Consider the following 20,210-nt stretch of genomic DNA (forward strand, 5'->3'; position numbering starts at 1 on the left):
TTTTAAATTTTTAAAAAAAGACAACTTTCCATAGATATTTCTGTCTTTAAAAGAAGTATTGACAAACTGGTAGTTTGGGGGATTAATGTTGTCTTAGCATCTTTCCAGCTTGGTCGTTACTTATATCCTCTTTTGCTAAATTACTGACTCTCTCCCGATAACATGCCCCTTTTTCACTAACGGAGTAGGGATAATTACAAAATACAGCTGTAAGAAGAGAGACCCTTTGTGCCATTTGGCTGTATGCCTGAGGCAATGTTTTGCATGGCTGTAAATACCCTTGCCTGCTACCAATCCTGCTCTTCATTTCTGTTTATTATAACCCAAAGTGGATCTCTACTTTATGACAGAAAACAGGTCCCCGTGCTGTCTCACGCTGCTGTTTTGTTGGCACCTCTAGCTGGCTGCCTGATCATAGGGCTTATGTAACAAAGCAGAGTCCAGAAACGTTTCCATCCCTCTCTGTTAACAAAATAAGGAATTTCACCCCAAGAATTACTTTGGCCTGAGGCCCAGAACAGGTAAAATTCAATCCTAGGTGAACGGTGGTTTTTTTACATATCAAGAAATGATTTAAAAGCTTCTAGTGAAACTACTGAGCTGAAAAAGGAATGAGATCTCTCTGAAGCATCAAAACCTCATTCTTAACCCTTAGACAACACAGCAAAGCAGTCTTCATAAATGTAACAGCATTCTAAGGTCATCTTAAGATTACACTAGTAATTTACATGACTCTTCATGACCCTACAGAATTGGATAAATGTAGTAAAGCATCTGCTATGTAGGTGGAGAAATGAAATTGCCAAATAAGAAAAAAAAACCCATAAATTATTTCTCTGTAAAAGGAAGGGAAGAGAGGCAAGAATTTATAGGGGATATCTTTTTACGAGACCCACTGATTTTAAGATAAACCAAATGCAGAACACAAAGAAACCATTTCCTATTTGGGTCAAAATGGATTTTTTACCAGGTGGCTGAAGTAGCCTGAAGTCTGCTAGCTTCCTTAGAGCAGCAGCAGGGAACAGTTAGGTTTAACATTACTAACATTTCATGGATTTAATAATGGGAGGGAAAAATCATTAGCTCTGCAATATGCAGACTACCTAGTGCAGGAAAGACAAAGCAGGCCAGTTTCCAGACTTACATTGCTAGAGCTTTACATTTATGAAAGTCAGCATTGTAAATCTATAGGAGCAGAGAGACTTAGTAGTCAGGGAGCAAGCTTTCCTCTATGGAAGACTCTAGTACTTCAGCTCTGCTATACTGGGAAAAGGGGAAGAAGGAGCCCAAAGATAATACAGGTGTCTTCTCCTTATTACAGAGCTGGTTGCACAAAATAGCCTCTTGAATTTGTAACGGACACCTAATGTAATAGACTAGATGGTGGGCACAAAATTCCCTTTTCTCCATGTTAAATAAAGACACAATGAGTTCCTGTTTTTCATGGCTTGCATGTTCTGTTTTGTTATAATAAATGATTCCTTATAATAAATATTCTAAAGTAAATGGAATAAAAATGTTCAAGTTCCAAATCAATGGCATAAAAATGTTCAAGTCCACAGTATTGAAAACAAGTGGAAATTTAGCTTTAGGAATACACTGAGATCTGTATATAAAGCACAAATCTTAGACCAAATCCATGCTACTATACCGCTTGAGGTTTCATACAGCAATGAGATAACCAGAGAGTATGAAACAAAATTTGTGAAGTACTTGCATATTACTCAATGCATATTTGTGTGCATTTCAGAATGTAAGGAGGTTTTCAAACACTTTAAGAAAAACTATTTTCTTTAGGATCCTGACAAATCTGATATTTAAGCAGAGGCATTAAGTACTTACCACCACCAACATTTCCTTCTCTGCGGCTACGTGCACTGCCATCTCTGCCAGATTTAATGCGCTGGAGAACAGTGAGAAAGGTTTGAAAAGAACAGAACAAAAACCCCATTTAGTAATATACATTAGAGATAATTATTGAAAACTCAACTTAGCTTATACAGTAGAACAACGTTGAACTAGGCTTACTATACTGTAACTAACAAACCTCATTTTTTCAATGCATAAAATTGTCCTTAAAATCAGTGTTAAATCCAATGTTTACATAAAACAAGAGTTCTATGAAAGTCAAACAGAATATCTCAATAAATTGTTTTTCTTCAGATAAAATTTATACAAGGAATGTGCATAAAAATAGTTCATATGTACCTTTGTAAAGTACAGCTGAAAAAACAGGCAACACAGCCCTCCTTGCACGAGTTCAAAGTAGCCTCTGCCTATTAACGTCTTGTAAATCCCACAAGCGTTTTATTATTGTAAAGATTCAAGGGGCGGAAGTAGGGGAATCTATAAAAAGAACTATTCACCCCATAAATCTTAAATTTTGAATACTTGGCACAGCATTGTACTATACAGCAAAATTTAATATGCTGTTGAGTGTTAAATGCAAGATAAAGGTGAAGGTAAATACTTTAAAAGCTGTGTTTAAAAAGCCAGCTCTCTTGCACTGAGGAAGGTACCATAAACATCTTCCAGCTGTGTTTTTTTTAGTGTTATTTGAAAACTTTAACAGTTTATCAAAGCAATACCTCTGTATCACATGGCAGACTTGGCTTCCCCTGGCAAAACACCAAATTTCTCATGTATATATCTTGTCAATTACAAGAAGGTACATCTCAGTGAGGGACTTCTTGATGGGTAGGTACAAAAACTTGGTGTTTAAAGCACTCAGCTGTTAATAAAGTAATCTCTGCATCTTATTTCAAAATGAGTTCAGGATCTGATTAAAACACATATGCACACTACCTAACCATGTATTCAGGTCAATTACTGTAGCTTCTTCATTCATTTTTCACCAGAAGAGTATCATGGAGTCTGGCAAAGTTGGAATGACACAGAAGAAGTGAAAGAACCTTCAAGATTTGTGCCAACAGAAAAAGGAAGAACCCTTAAATCAAAACTCACAGGAGTCAGACAGGAAAGCAGTGAGCCTAGTGTGAAACCAGGAATGGTCCTGGAGCGATCCAGTCTGGGACCAGAATTTCTCATACTTTTTATTTATTTTGGGAAATCCTCAAGTCTAAAATATGTTCTCTGAATTCTGGATTAAATATGCTAGTCACAGTCCAGTGAAGTAGCATATATCAGTCCTTCAGGAAACATGTTCAGACCCTCCAAATGTTGAATGACTGACAAGTCTGCCAGTGGAAGCTCAGCTTCTGTCTGCCAGAGGGAAGTGGTCCCTAAATGATAGTGCCCTCATGGCATTTACATCCTAGGACTTTACTCCCAAAATATTATAGAAGTACTACAGCTTAAGCATATGACTAATTCCTGTAAAGTTCCAAGTGAGTAGTTTATAAGTCATCCCATACTAAAAGCAGAAATTTAAAATAGGTCCAATGATTTCCACCCTAAAAATGCCTATTTCTCTCCCATGACTGCAAAAGAAATTTAGGATGATTAGTCCAGATGTAGATGCCTGAAAGTAAAGGCAGTAAGTCCCCCCCAGTGTTTGCACCTATCATCGCTGCTTCACACCACACCCAATCAATCCCTCATTTTCAGTCATTAAGCTCACTCACTAAATAAATAGTAATGCATGTATACATCAGTGCCAAGAAGGTTGTGTGAACTTTTACCTGTCTTTTTTAAACTGAAACATGAAAAAGAAAGATTAATGCAGTAGGAAAAAAAAAAACCAAACCCAAAAAAACCCAAACACAAACCCAAAAAAACAACATATGAAGGTTACAGTAAAAATCCAATGTTGTGAGAAGCAGGGAGAAAAATTTCTACAGGGAATGAACCCCACAGATGTTCCCAGATTCTTGGCTGGAAGTATTTAACAACTTGTCCATATTTGAGAACTGAGTGAAATAAGTACTCCAGAATATTTATTTTGGTATAAACTCCATGTGGATATACTTATTCTGGAAAAACAATGCCAGAACAGCAAATTTTGATAAATTTCTACAGGAAGACAAAGTCTGCATGCAGACTTTGAAATGTAGGTGTATTACACCAGTATTTATCTATTTTCTCTTTACTGGGTGCAGTCGAGAAACCATGGGTTAGTCTGAAATTGGGAGCAGGAATTGAACTATACCTGGTATTGCTAACCGAAACCAATGTTCCTATTGGAAACTTAGGTGGTGAAATATTAAAATTTGATAATTTTAAAACTTGAAAGTATAGTTTATGACTATATGCTCATGGATGACAGAAGGAATTTCTTAGGACAAAAATATGTAGTAATTTCCAAAGCCAGATGGTAGACATAAGACTAAAAATACACACACACACAAACCAACCAAGCAAACAAAAAAATCCCCAAAACTAGGGGATGGGAACCCAGATGCAATACGAATAGCAAAAAGGAACTGCAGGGCTATTGTTTTGCAAGACAGCACTGATGTTGAGATTCGGTCACAGAAAGATATTCAACCTCTAATACAGGATGGCAGCATACTAAATAGCAGTGCGTTCTGTAACATCTTTTTTTTCTTAGTGTCTTTGTTCCTTTACATCTACAGTGGTGTTGATTTTTAAGAAAATTGGGTCAGTGGGTTCCTTGGGGGGCAGAAAAAGTTGTTCCTTTCCTTGAGGAGACACTGAACTTGGGAGATCTCAGAGTGTGGCAGACAAGAGAGCCAGAAGGTGGAGATGCGAGCATGTCCCCCCACAACAAGGAGCTACAAGAAGGAGCAGAAAGAAACCGATCAGGCTTCAGAGGTTCTGAAGAGAATGTCTAGGAACCGCAGGGGCAGAATTTTGCTGCCATTCAGAAACTCACTAAGCTTACTCAAACAGGCTGGAAGCATGGGCCTGCCTGCAGGGATGAAGTTGACAGAGCTGACTAGAAACTTGTTTTATTTCCATTGTTTGTGGTGGGTTTTGGGGGGGGGGGGGGGTGGATGAAGTTCAGAGCTGACTAGAAACTTGTTTTATTTCCATTGTTTGTGGTGGTTTTGGGGGGCAGGGAGAAGTGTTTTGTTTTGGGTTTCCTTGGGTTTTTTAAACCTAGTGCATTTCAGTTTTCTCTGTTTAAAAGAAAATTGGTCTAGTTTAAATTCTAATAGAATCAGGCTTATTTTTATTTAAAAGCCTGTTTTCTTTTCTGGGCAACACGCTATAGAAAAGCGTTTAGGCAGATCTACCTTAAAGCTTTGACTAATTAGAAGTGCCATCACAGATACCTTATTCTCCCCTCTACTCTGCTCTCATGAGACCCCACCTGGAATACTGCATCCAGATCTGGGGTCCCCAATACAAGACAGACATGGACCTGTTGGAGCAGGTCCAGAGGAGGGCCATGAAATTGATTCAAGGGCTAGAACACCTCTCCTATGAGGAAAGGCTGAGAGGGTTGGGGTTGTTCAGCCTGAAGAAGAGAAGGCTCCAGAGAGACCTTATTGCGGCCTTTCAATACTTAAAGGGGGCTTATAAGAAAGATGGAGAGAGACGTTTTACCAAGGCCTGTAGTGACAGGACAAGGGGCAACGGTTTTAAACTGAAAGAGGGTAGACTTAGATTGGACATAAGGAAAAAAATTTTATGATGAGGGTGGTGGGACACTGGAACAGGTTGCCCAGAGAAGCTGTGGATGCCCCATCATTAGAAGTGTTCAAGGTCAGGTTGGACGGAGCTTTGAGCAACCTGATCCAGTGAAAGATGTCCCTGCCCATAGCAGGGGGGTGGACTAGATGATCTTCAAAAGTCCCTTCCAACCCAAACCACTCCATGATTCTGCTTTGCAAGGTTAATTTTTAACAGGATAGAGTCACCAGACTCTTAAACAGGAATACTTAAATGTAATACACAGAGTGAGCTTTCCATGTCATGGCTGAATTATGAACACAATTAAAATCTGAACAGTCTAAAACAACTATGCAATAACTTGTGCTACCATGCATCTGTACTGGATTCCACTGATATCTCTGTCATTCAGGTACTACTCAATGAAGTCCCTTAACACAATGTAGTCAGAATGAAAAAAACCCATAATTTAAACATAATTTCTGTGTTGCTAAAATCTTAAATAACTTAGACAATTTAATCTTTTAAATATTTTACTGGTAGCTTTTTCCCCACCAGAACATACAGAGATTCAAACATTAACTTCCTTAAAGGAAAAAAGTGTTTTCCTTAGAACCCTCAACATCTGCAGATCTATGGTACATAATTAACACCTTCAGTGTAAAAAATGCTGGAATTATATGCAAGGAAATAGATAACCCCTCCACCTCCAGGGACCTCTCTCTTACCAAATATAAAATAATCCAGTTTTAATTGGTTTCATCTCTGACGTTTCCTGAGTAAAGCACTGAGGTATTGGAAGTTATTGTAAAGAACTATGTATATCACTGACATTGAACTGATATTCCCTAGAAACTAAGCAAAGCCTGTTTAACACACTTCAGAGAGATCTCTTAATCACGAGTTTTGCAGAATAGGAACATTATACCTGGTCATCTGTTTTGCTTACTGATACCATTATGGGGAAGACATGGAGGAATATTAGCCCCACTACATTTGTGGACTGCTTTCTTTTGTCCATTTTTCCAAATGCTTTAAATTTTACATTTACTGAAAATCCAAACCTATATACTTCAACTAGCCCCCCAAAGTAAGGTTGTAGCATAAATTTGGAATCCTTTGATCAGTGTTTCCCTTTGTGAGTTTCATTTTTAAAATGTCCCAGTGTACATGTGCATACTCAGACTCTCTGGAATTGAAGTAAAACTGAAGTAACTAAAGATGCATTTACACATTACCTGACATCAAAAGGGAGCCAGTAAGTGTTACTAGGAGCAGAATAAATTAGGTAAGACTTAATGTGTCCTAATGTGACTATGTAGCTTTGAGGCAATTCACTGGATATGAAGAGCAAGCTTGAACACTTTGCAGCTCAACAGCATGGATAATGCTTTCCAAACAAGAAGCTGATTTTAATTTTAAAATCTTACTTTATCACAGGAGTAGCAAGAAAACGATGCACGCGCATACACACACACACACACGCTCACTCCTCTGAATAGAACACAAGTTGCGATCTCATACCTTTCACAGCCTGTAGCTTTTCCATGGAAATTTTTTTTCAGTTTAAAAATTGGCACTAACATGAATAATTTACTTCTAACTATGTAATCTGTCAATGTTGCAGCTTTGTATATAGCAAGAAGGAGTTCTAGTACATGGACAAATTCTTAGGCTCCCCTTCTCTCCCTGTAGTTGCATTATTACTTGGCTCATAAACACACTTTATACAGTCTGGCAAATAAGTAGGAAAGACAACATTCCAGAGACATTGAATTATGCGGGTGGCTCCAGCATTCCCATCACATCTACATAACCCATCTTTCACTACTATTTAAAATCACAGAAAATCCAGTGCCCAAAAACCATTCAGACAGATATAAGGCTGATCAGTAATTTAAAACTAAAAACCCCAAAACACAAGCATCTGTAAACCAGGAAGTTAATACACATTTTATCTTGAAGTATCATAAACACTATTTTAGCTTCATCTATGTACATAGTGATACTGTATAATCACAGAAAGAAACAAGCTTACCTGCTCTCTTATTTCTTTTAATTTTTCCACTTTCTTGAGCTTTGTCATATATTCCTGGACTTCTTTCAGCCCCATATCTGTGCAGAGACGAACTAAAAATCGGAGGCCTAATTGAAAAGCAAAACATTGTTAAAAAAAAAGGCTTACAAGCAGGTCAAACTGCAAGTGCACCATAACAGAACTGGATGTACAGAATGGCAAACAATGCAAATAACTGGGAATACAAGGTGACTCTAGTCCAGTATCACTATGCAAGTTGTGATATTCTGCAAATAATTCAACAGTTTCTGTGATGCAGTGTCTATATCCATGAACAGTACAAATACCATTTATATATGTGGAAGGCACAAGACACACTAACTCATCTGGCTCAGAACTCTTGACATTTGCAAAATATTTTGGAAACTGGAAAGCATAATAATGATACTAAGTTATTACCGAGGAGCCACTATCAATAGCATTTTGTTGAAAACAATTTTACAAATGCCAAGTGAATCAGAATGGTTTGTTTTTTCTGTTGCTGTGGTTGATTTTTTAAAGATTAGTATTTATAGAATTAAAAAACCCCAACAAACCAGACACGAAGATTGACTATAACTGTATGACGGAACCAAAAGAATCCCTAAAACCAGTCTCCTGAGACATTATACCAAACTCTGAAAACATTGTTGCTATTCCTATGTGTTTGTCAACATCCCTTTGAAAGAAACGCCTTTGAAGCAGAAACAAACATGACGTGACCCATTACCCTCCTGACTACTTTCACAAATATGCTATTTTCTTTTTGTGCTAAGTTAGTTTTCTGCTGGTTCAGGGAGCTGAACTTGTTCACTGAGGGATCAGATAAGCATCAGAACGACCATAAGGAAGATGGTTGGGAGCACATAGCCAGGGAGGGATGAGTGAAGAACCATTGTTTCAGCAGCAGAAAACTTTTAAATCAGTTCAATTGTCTTGTCGAACTCCTGCCTCTGTTTCATGATTTGTAGAAACTACATTCAGAAAAATATTAGCATTCTAAAAGGTTTACTAAATACTCTACCCCTCTGAAATATGTGTGACCGATATGAACATGACATTTTGCTTATAACTTTGAGGAGTCATAGTACTGAATTTCTCTTGTACAACAGAGCTGTATGACTGCTCTTCAAAAAAGCAGTACGTTTGTTAAAGCAGAACGGTACAATTTGATTTTAAAATACAGTGAATGTTCTTCTCATATAGCATTTAAAAGTGTAGGCTTGTTGGCGACAATCTTGTATTTTGGAATTAGTGAGGCACAATATGGGATGTAAGAGAATGTTTTCACAACCAGTGACAACCCCCGTTTTCTACAGGGCTTTTTAATTTAGAGTACAAGTGTGACTGATTCTGCAAAATGTCTTACTCTTCAAAGTTATGTTTCCTGTAGTTTAGTTTGCAGTTCTCTACGGATTTTCTAGAGACTGGTTGACCAACAATACTTAAACACCCAACAACAAAATCTCACCCTCCACATTCTTTTGGAAGGCCTGGCTTTGGTAAAACTTAACAATAAGATTTTCTCATATCTAGAAACTTACAGCAGGAGTTTCAACTAGCAGGGGCTAGAAGTAAAAATACATATATTTTATCATAAGAAAGATTAAATAAGTAACATAGTTATAAAATTTAGAAAGTGTGTGAGAAAGAACTCAACCAATTCGCTACAGTTAAAGTTTATTTTCATCTCTCCTCTTCAGCATTACCCTAATATTTCTTAAATCACACTTTAATGCTGTCACAGAAAACATGCAGCATTAGCATGAGTTAAAATGTTAGTTCATTAAAATATTTTCATATGAAAAATACATCATACAATTACTAACACACATATTCAATGTAATAAAGTTTCCTTTGATAGTTGTACCACTCAATGAAACAACTTACATTCAACATTCTCTGGGAATTTTCTGTGAATGACTTTGTATTTCTCTAGAGCTTTCTGGTAGTTACCTGTAAATAAAACAAACATCTCCTATCCACATATCCAAACATAAAAAAGAATATCTGATGAAAAATTGATACAGTTTAACATCACTTCATCTTTTAGTTTGAGTACATGATTTAATATTGTAAGACCAAATTTGATAAAACCAAACTTAACATGCTTTAATTACTGATAGCAAAAATTAAGAGCATCTGAAAACAGTCCAAATTACTCTGTAAAAACAGAATTAATTAAGAGGAGTTTCCTGATTTTTGCCCTTTTTTGACCTGCCCCTAGGACCCCATTGTTCTATGACACATCTACTAGACAAGCTGTATCAAGCATACCAAGGCTTATCTGAGGCTGCAAATGTAAGGATTGGTCAAATAGAAATGTGTAACAGCTGAGCTCTGCCTACCCTTCCTTCCATCAGAATACTAATTGTGTGTCTCTCCTTTGCCCATATCTGGTAGCAAAGTAATTATTCTTTATGACTTTTGCCTTCAATTTTGACTCAGCTAGATGATTATGGAAAGGACTGATAGATTCACAGGACTGACCCTGTGAATCTAAAACCTCATATCCATAAAATATCTGACAAAAATGTTTGTTGAGATATCACTATTTTCATTTTCCTAGTGCGAGGTAGAGATCAAACTGACCTGCTATATGTTAACACGATAAGCTGGGAATTTTGCCAATGAATCATAAATGATCTAAAAAGCAGCCAAAACCATTGTGTTTCTTTGCTGGGAAAACAGTTAATCTGTCCAGTTTTGGGTGGTGCCAACTGTTCTTAATTCACTGACTTTCCTAGGTCCTGTTCCTTTTCTCACTGTTGCATTAAATAACTGAGCAGAGTGAGAAGATGCACTTATTTATTATGGAAGTCTGTTCTGCAAAGTTCTAAAGAAGCATAAAGGAGAGTGACAAAATGGGACAGCAAGAAAGAAGAGTATCATTTACATCATCAAGTGCCTTGAATGCATTTTAGGTGATGAAAAAACCCCAGAAACATTACTCTCTTTCCATTTTGCCTATTGGCATATTATATTCCCAGTAAGAAAATACAGCAAATTAAGACAGTCTTTTGTTTGTGTAATGCAAGTACTATTTTAGTATAGAAAAATTATACCTGCTGTTGAAAAGGAATGCAAATTAAACAACTTTAAAATCTAATTACTTATGTTAGATCAGATGGTAGTACAATTACATTAAGAAAAACTTCTATCAGATCATTTATGCTGTAGTATCTTCCTTATTTTACTTATTTAACAGTACAAGGAGCGTTTCATGCATAAGTCAGTGCAGGCACACTTCCTGGACTTAAAAGAAAAGTCATGTTTTATTACATATACACAGAAGATTCATAACAAAATAATATGTAACTGAGTTTTCAAACAAACTTTAGGACCAGTATTCACATCAGGCAGAAAAGATAAAAAGAAAAAAAAAAACATCAATCAAAACAAAACAAATCATGGAATGGTTTGGGTTGGAAGGGACTTTTGAAGATCATCTAGTCCACCCCCCTGCCATGGGCAAGGACATCTTTCACTGGATCAGGTTGCTCAAAGCTCCGTCCAACCTGACCTTGAACACTTCTAATGATGGGGCATCCACAGCTTCTCTGGGCAACCTGTTCCAGTGTCCCACCACCCTCATCGTAAAAAATTTCTTCCTTATGCCCAATCTAAGTCTACCCTCTTTCAGTTTAAAACTGTTGCCCCTTGTCCTGTCACTACAGGCCTTGGTAAAAAGTCTCTCTTCATCGTTCTTATAAGCCCCCTTTATATATTCTCCAGGCTTCTCTTCTCCAAGCTGAACATAATTACTTATGTTAGATCAGATGGTAGTACAATTACATTAAGAAAAACTTCTATCAGATCATTTATGCTGTAGTATCTTCCTTATTTTACTTATTTAACAGTACAAGGAGCGTTTCATGCATAAGTCAGTGCAGGCACACTTCCTGGACTTAAAAGAAAAGTCATGTTTTATTACATATACACAGAAGATTCATAACAAAATAATATGTAACTGAGTTTTCAAACAAACTTTAGGACCAGTATTCACATCAGGCAGAAAAGATAAAAAGAAAAAAAAAAACATCAATCAAAACAAAACAAATCATGGAATGGTTTGGGTTGGAAGGGACTTTTGAAGATCATCTAGTCCACCCCCCTGCCATGGGCAAGGACATCTTTCACTGGATCAGGTTGCTCAAAGCTCCGTCCAACCTGACCTTGAACACTTCTAATGATGGGGCATCCACAGCTTCTCTGGGCAACCTGCAACCTGTTCCCACCACCCTCATCGTAAAAAATTTCTTCCTTATGCCCAATGCCCAATTACCCTCTTTCAGTTTAAAACTGTTGCCCCTTGTCCTGTCACTACAGGCCTTGGTAAAAAGTCTCTCTTCATCGTTCTTATAAGCCCCCTTTATATATTCTCCAGGCTTCTCTTCTCCAAGCTGAACAACCTCAACTAATTACAAAAAATGTTACAAACCTCCAACCAATTACAAAAAAGTTACAGAACTTACCGCTTCTCCTGTAGCAACTGGCAACCATCAGCTGCCACTTCACTTGTGTCGGTCTGCATATAAATAAAATAAAATTATGCACACTGCCAAACAATGAATAAGCAAAACAATCTGCATAGCATTGGTAAAGACCTACTATTAAACTACTCTTAACATTTTTCACCTAGCACATTGGCTTCCTAGGAAGAATTTAGCTTGTTCAGCGCACACACAGTTTACCCCTACATCATGCTCCTGTGTTCAGCCCTCGATGTCACTCATTTGTAGTCCTGTATTATAGTCTTTCTCCTGCTCATGATTCTGTGCACCAGACACAATTAGTAGACCTGACACGTGAGCCACTAATTTTTGTCTGAGGTACAGAACCACGCAATGGGGAAGAACAAAATGCTAAACAGTATTCTGAGGAAGTCCCACCAGTAGGGTCCCAAGCATGCCCAAGGGATCCCTGCCAGGAAGCATGCTCCCCACTTACAGCTTCAAACTCCGGCTTCTCCTCTGCATCATCACCTCGATGCCCTAGCTGCTACCTGCCCTTCTCTTTTTAGCACATAATGGTGATAGATATGATCAGAGAAAATATTTGAGGTGTTTGAGCATGTACAACAAAACTGTTGGACTCTTTCCTCATTCTTATCAAGATAATGTGAAAATTAAGAAATTTTCATGTCAACAGTGTAAGGATGCTCTGTAAGCCAAAGCACTTTTCACATGTGGCTTACAATTCAGCAGCAGCATATCCCAAAGGCACTGTACACTAACATTTTTCAGAATAGTTTTGTACTTATTCTCTTCAGTTTTTCCCTCCAGTCACAGCACAGGCCATTTTTAACTCTAAATAATCTGTTTGCCTGGTAGTTGCCAAACAAGTTTATGAAAGACAGCTGCTTCATCTTTTTTAGTTTCAGCTGAATACGTCTCCTGCAAACAATAAAGACAGCCAAGCAGACACCATAATAAAGTTTATTACGCAGTTCAGTATTAAAATTCTAGAGAATAAATTGTCAGCAGCCAGCATTAGCTGCACAACTCCTTTTATTAATGATAGATTTGGGCATGCTAGTAAAATGTAAAATAATGAAAAACCGTTTCTCAATTCATTGTCTAACATGTTATCTTAGAATACAATTTAAAATGTAATTATTGTGATTAAAACACTGAATACACTAAACAATGTTAAACTAAAAAATGCTGGTCATGGTTAAAATAAAGTTATAATTTTAAAATGTAACTTTATTTACAATTAGTAGCAATTTATAACCCAACATTCATATTTATCAATTAGTATATCTAGACTCTATTTTTAATACCAAATAAACACCAAAACATATATGTTATCTACTATTAACGATCTCATCCCACAGAGAAATAACTTCTCTGTATTACAGGTAGATTACAATTACAAATAATAATTAAGAACTTCATATGCCAATTATTCCTAAGTACTTTTCAATCCACATACTTCATGTTTCATGCATCGACTGAGTGCAACATGAAGCATAAAATATTTAGATTTTTGCCAAAACAAGATTATGAAATAATTCTTTTCAGTTTCAGCTGTTTCTTTCCAAAGTTTCTAAGAAGGCTGTGAACGCCAGCATATGCGATCGCATAGCTTGACTAAAACACAATTTTTTAAGGTGGCCAGTATTTATACTGAAAAGAATACTGGCAAACCTATGAACTGTGATTTCTGTGAACTGTCTCCTGTGTATTTTCATCTAATCTACATCTCTATTTCTTTATAATTATATCACAATTTGGGTAAAGTCTATGTTTTTCTATTTATTTTTGTTTGAATTTTTAATACTTATTTAAACCTCGGATTTTCTCTTCTGTAGTTAGTCTACTCTAACTCAAGCCCTTTCAAAACCAGAATTAGTATTTTTTACTGAACTTCTAACAACCTATTTGCAGTATAAGCTTTCCTTGAATAATATTGTAGAAATTTTTGTTCACATGCCGTCTTGTTCATGCACGTCATTCAGATTCAGAGAACAAAAAGAATGTCAAATTTTAGATCATCACAAGACAAGCAATAACTGAGGTTTGCTTAGCCTGATTTTTGATATGTTTCCCAAACCTATAGGTTTGGAGAAATAAAATGGAATTGGAAATAAAATAGAGAAACTCACACTTGTTGGAGTGAATTTTAGTTGCATGAATTTTAGTTGGTCTATTAACTCAAAATTCTTCATGAACATACAGACAAATTTGTTTCCACACAAAAAGACCATATGCACGTCTTTTTAGAATTCTGTTTGAACTCTGGATTACAGATTCAAATTTGACCAAATTTTTGTTTATTAACCATTTGTCTGGTAAGCTCCCTTTCTGATCTAAAATAAAATATATGGCCTACATACTTTCTTAAGTGCATTATATTCTGCTAAAGGACAATTTCAGCAATTAAGTTGCTGAACTAAACTCAATATATTTCAAGTATCTCTATCAGGATCAATTTGATCTGTCAACTTATTTTCACTAACCATCGGTAATTCTGCACTGCACGTTTTTGCTTACTTCTATACCTTATTTGTAATAGCCTTTTTATGGGAGTGAAAAGTGGAAATGCAGCAAGAACTGCTAAAAGATGCATTTATCTAAACCATCGAATCCACACCGCATGATAAAATAACAGAAAGGAAATATTTCACATAAATCCATAGGGAAGGAGGTGTTGGTGGCTTAGAAGAGCTGTTCGCCACTTCATAGCTGTGTTTAATGGCAGAGGATAGAGAAAAGAGATTCTAACACCTAATACTATCTTGGGCCCAATGGAGGATCTTACCTAACATTGAAATTGCACAGTAAGAGCGAAAACACACTATAAACAAACAGAAAGTTGAGAAAATTAAATATCCCAAATATTCTTAACTCTGGTATTTGCTTCCAGTATTAAAGACATCCAACTAATTTATCTCTAGGTATACTTATGGATGTCTAATCACAAAATATTTGAGTAGGCATAAAATAATAATTACTTACAGGATAAGTGCTGCTCTTTCAAAGTACTCAATGGCTTTTTCACAAAACTGAGTGTCAATGTAATAGGCTCCAAGCCATTCAATGACCTCAATGTTTGAAGGGAAATACCGGTATGACTGACAAAATAGGAAAGGTGAAAGAAACACAATTTTAGTGATAAACAACATCTTTATGTTACTTCTGGAATATCTTACTCAAGTGTTTAATTCTCCAGATGCCAAAAACATGTAATATATGAATGGAAGTAGTGTGCTATACTAAGTAATCCTGAAAAAAAAAAAAGCGTGCCAAGTTTTCTAATTACAGAATGCTTTTTAGAAGTTACCTGAGATGTCCGTCACATTTTCCATCTAGCCTTATTTGAAATATTATTTTAAATAGTTTGCAACAGCAAAAATGTTTACTTAGATCATGTCTACACGTGGATAAGTTACCTAAAACATTAAACAATGCTAACTAATACATGTACAATTCCACACTCAAATCAGTCTGCTGGAAAACTCACCTAAAAATGTTCTTTTCTATGAAATACCTATGTACATAAATAACATTTTTGGCTTTTTAGAAATTCCCACTGAAATAGGCAGCAAAATTATCATCAAGCACAACTCCACTAGTATTCAGATTGCAACACAGCCTTTGGTCATCCTTGCTTTACACAGATAAAAAAGCCTCTCAGATTGCAGCAAAGCAACATCCTGTCTTATTCCTGTTTCTAAAACAGAAGAATGTCTACAAACTACAGACAGTACTATAGCTGGTTTGAAATAAGCGAGGATGCCTATCTTTAGGCAACTGTGTATACATAATGTGTAGCTGTACCATTAAAATATATATTTAAACTTACATACATAAACACAAACACATTATATATCTCTCTCTCTCCACATCCGTTATACAGATATAGCTTCCAATCAATGCAGTCATGTTACACACCTTTAAAATTACATTTATTATATCAATTTTTTATTTCATCTCAGACTATATTTTAAATTAAAATTGTTAGGGGTTAATGTAAACAATGACCATATGAAAAATGAAAGTCTGAGATCAAATACCATGTGGAAACACAGGCTACTTGTTTCCTTAGGATCTGACTACAAAAATTAGATTTTGTCAACTCACTCTCCCTCAAAATCTTTTTTTTTTAAATGACGTTTTTAAAAGTTTAAATGAATCAATTGTTAATTTGATATAGGAACCTATGACAAAATTGTCTTTAATTATGACAAAGTGCATTGGAAAAGCAATAAAGAGCAAGTACCTCATAGTAATAATGAAAAGCTTGGGATTTATCACCTTCATTATCATATAATTTCCCTAGCTTTGAAAGTACATGTGGATCAGTTGGTACTACACTGATCAACTGCAGGAGCCACTCTATGGCTTGATTGGGATCTTCCATGATCTCATATCTGAGTTTTCTTCAGTCAAGGACTGATGCCGATGATATTTTGACTTACTCAGAATTCCTACTACTTTACATAATGTAATCCATATGCTGGACAGATACGCCAGTCACTGTAGTGTGGGGATACATTGGGATTTTTTACACATTGTTTTCATAATTTCATTTGTATCAGGAAGTATTTTTGTTACACTGAAGAAAGAGAAATATTCAGAGGCTTTGGCTGCTCTTTCACCTTAAAAACACTTTGGGCTCAACAGAACTTTGGGCTCGGTTCTCCTCTCTGTCACTAATTTTACTTTGACTTCATCATTTATAAGAATGAAGTGTGAGAACCAGGCGATTTATTTGTAGCCTTTACAACTTGGTTAGTTTTTTTATAATACATCATTTTGTCCTAGAGTAAGCGATTAGGTAAAACTGCTATTCTCAAGAAGAGACTTTTGCCTGCAGTGAGATTTTCTGTTCTATGTCTAGGAAGCACAGCACAGACAGTGCATGAGTCTGGTCCAGAGAACAGAGGCAGCTTTAGCTGCAATTAGGCCTGCAGCGTGCTCTCCCCTCCTCAGTCACCCCTCAGCAGCACAATGGCTCAGACCTCTGCAGCAACGTGAGCTGGAGCTACTGCCCAACATGTTTTTTCGGTTTCTGCTGCACCCTACCCTTCACGGAAAAAGCTTGTGAGTGTTGGTGGAAAGCAGTTTTATATAGCAGTGGAGCAGAGAAATTCTCCCCCAGATGGGAACTGGGAGTTATAGGGCCGTTTATGCTGTTGTAAAGGGGCTAAGCAAGGAATGAAGATCACAGCCCTTTTGTATTTTTGGAGGTTACTTATTTCACTGACTAAAATATATTTTTATTACCTTCACTATTCTTAAAAATGTAGTACAGCAACTGGAATCTGTTCTGCTTTGGGGAGGATTCTGTTATGATTTGCACATCCTCAGAAGCACTGTTAAAGAAATTCATAGTGTAGAATATCACTGGTGATGTGCAAAGCCAACCCCTCCCCTCCTCATCTTTTCAATCTGTTGAGCTTTTGCAGTGCTGGGAGACAACTATTTTCTTACACATACACTAACTAATCTGAAAACAGCTTTCAGAACAGAACTTCACTTTCATTAACTATATTATTTTTTTCTTAAAGGTTTTATTTAATTGTGCTTTCATCTGCCACATTATTTTCTTAATAAAATCAGCAGCATTTTAAATATTCCAGGACACACTTTAATAGTGAGTGTAAATGTATTCCCTGCAATGTGAACAGTCTTAATGTATTTCTTCACTTGCTTCACTGGAAATGTCCAAGAAGGTTGTAAGTTCTATTCTCGTTTTTGCAAACATCAGAGAACAAATCTATGCAATCAATCATCCTAATTATAATGGACACTACGGTAAATTTCTAAGTTGTTGTGTCATGATTGAAACACATATTTCGGATTAAACGACTTTACTAAAACCACCATCCCTCATCATAATCCAGAAAAAGATACATGTTTGCTATCTGGTAAAGGACTTGGGCACTATTTCGAAGGATTGCATGGAGTTTCAGAAAACAATCCAAAGCTTCATCTATTCTGTTTAACTTCTTGTATGTTAAACCTAAAAAATAAAGGTTACAGTATTAACGCAATAAGAAAAAGATGACTTCAGCATATTAACTGACAGAATAACCAAGAAAAATGAAATAGGAACACGGTACTCAGAGGCAGTGTAACTGCCTTGACATTGACAGACTCTATTCTTGTAATATGAGCCAAGCTTGTAGTTCTTACCAGCTAGTATGACTTACTAAACTGATAAACACAAGGAACACGAACCTAATCAAAGACCAAGAATGTATGTAATCTCACTTTTTGAACAAGATGAATGAGGGAAAGGGAGGGCTTTTAGAGGGGAATGACTCTGATGGTTTAATAATGCTAAAACTGGTATATTTTTTGTAGATAGAAATTTTTATCTTCAAAGAGACTTAATCACCTGCAATTACTAGTTGATATTGTTAATACTGGTATTTTTTTGCAGAACAGATAGGAAGTACAAATTAATATCTTGCTGTAACACAAATTACTGAATAAAGTAATAATAATTAGTATATATTTCTAGACAAGAAAACTTTGAAACCCGGATTCTCAGAAACATGAGTGTTACCTTTAGACAAAAGCTAAATCACAAAAGCATCTTTGGCTTACCAAGATTATAAAGTGCTTCAGTGCATGAGGAATCATTCCTGAGAGCTTCCTTATAAAACTCAGCTGTTTTTTCATAGTCTCCGCTTGCAAAAACAGTATTTCCTTTGTTAGTTAGAGCTGCTGGATTGTACCTATCAGAATTTACAGCTAAATCTGCGTAGTTAGCTGCTTGTACCAATTCATTCTCCTACATGAACAAAACAAGCATTGTATTAGTCATTTGTCAGTCAATTTTCTTGCAGCTGTGGCTTCTTACAGTAAATACAGCAGAATTTTGAAAGATTGAGGATGAAAAAAACAATACATTCTTTAGTCCTAAAATATTCCTTATGTATTTGCATAAGGCAGATCATCTCTTTCAAGTTTCAGAGAACTTAACACGAGATGTGTTTTGCCACTGTCCATTCAGTCTGGAAGTTTTCTTTGTTGCAACAAAGTAGTATTTCTTAACAAAACAAAAATAAATCCCCATACCTTACAAACTTCATACACAAACACACCTGCCTAAGCTACATACTTCACATGTTCCTGAAGTTCAGCCAGGGTCTTCAGGACCTGAGTTTTAAATGCAGCTGCTGAGCTTCTGCACAAATCACACTGCAAGCACACTTCTGTGGCCTGGGGCTCAGTCTCACTCTTCCTCCCAGCAACAGGATACAAAGGACATGCTCCGAATTTCAAGTATAGCCAAGAATGGGTGTTCCAGAATAACCTCTCTAACATGCAGTTTCTTGTTGTTTACAGAGATTATTTAGACAGACACAAAAATTGCTAGATACAGAAGTTGCTATATAAACTGCAGTTCTTAACTGGTTTTGTTGAAGCAAACACTTACCAAATAATAAAGGAATGAAAGGTTTGTTGCAGCTGCACTCTTCACTCTGCTATCCTTTTTCTCAAACATTTTTAGTGTCTCTAGTGCCTAGAAGTAATTTGGAAACAATTTACTTCCCACTGAAGAAAACCTACACCAAAATTCTTTCAGAAAGCATTGATAAACTTCACGGTAACAAACAGCTAAAATTACCAACTCATATACACACATATATGAGAATTACTACAGCTTATAACACATGCTTGTAAGCACGTACACATATATTTATATTATACATAATATTAATCTTGGTCACAAAATTTCAGTAGAATTGACTATTTATTACTTCTTCAAAATTTAGATTAGATATTGCTACCTTGAAGTACACAGATATCTGACAATTCTATAAATACAAAGGCTGCAGTGACCATGAAATGGTGGAGTTCAAGATCCCGAGGGCACCGAGGAGGGCACACAGCAAGCTCACTACCCTGGACTTCAGGAGAGCAGACTTTGGCCTCTTCAGAGATCTGCATGGTAGAGTGACAGGGGACAAAGCCGTGGAGGGAAGAGGGGCCCAGGAAAGCTGGGTAATATTCAAGGATCACCTCCCCCAAGCACAGGAGCGATGCACCCCAAAAAAGAGGAAGTCAGGAAAAAACGCCAGGAGGCCTGCATGGCTGAACAAGGAGCTCCTGGACAAACTCAAACACAGAAAGGAAGCCTACAGAGGGTGGAA

General features: G+C 36.5%; 1 protein-coding gene across 2 annotated transcripts in view; it reads right to left on the reverse strand.

Annotated features, from left to right (window-relative positions):
- The window catches only part of IFT88 (intraflagellar transport 88), a 70,742-nt gene that overhangs the window by 9,723 nt on the left and 40,809 nt on the right, over positions 1-20,210 (reverse strand). For both annotated transcript variants that reach the window (XM_009279365.2, XM_019472092.1), the window contains exons 16-24: positions 19,493-19,579; positions 18,658-18,844; positions 17,959-18,067; positions 16,322-16,472; positions 15,058-15,173; positions 12,070-12,122; positions 9,485-9,550; positions 7,577-7,683; positions 1,843-1,903 (exon numbers count right to left, since the gene is read on the reverse strand). In XM_009279365.2, coding sequence (XP_009277640.1) covers positions 1,843-1,903; positions 7,577-7,683; positions 9,485-9,550; positions 12,070-12,122; positions 15,058-15,173; positions 16,322-16,472; positions 17,959-18,067; positions 18,658-18,844; positions 19,493-19,579 — 937 coding nt within the window. The remainder of the gene's footprint in view (positions 1-1,842; positions 1,904-7,576; positions 7,684-9,484; positions 9,551-12,069; positions 12,123-15,057; positions 15,174-16,321; positions 16,473-17,958; positions 18,068-18,657; positions 18,845-19,492; positions 19,580-20,210) is intronic.

The sequence above is a fragment of the Aptenodytes forsteri genome, unplaced genomic scaffold (assembly GCF_000699145.1).
Source record: "Aptenodytes forsteri isolate BGI_AS27 unplaced genomic scaffold, ASM69914v1 Scaffold307, whole genome shotgun sequence".
Lineage (NCBI taxonomy): Eukaryota > Metazoa > Chordata > Aves > Sphenisciformes > Spheniscidae > Aptenodytes > Aptenodytes forsteri.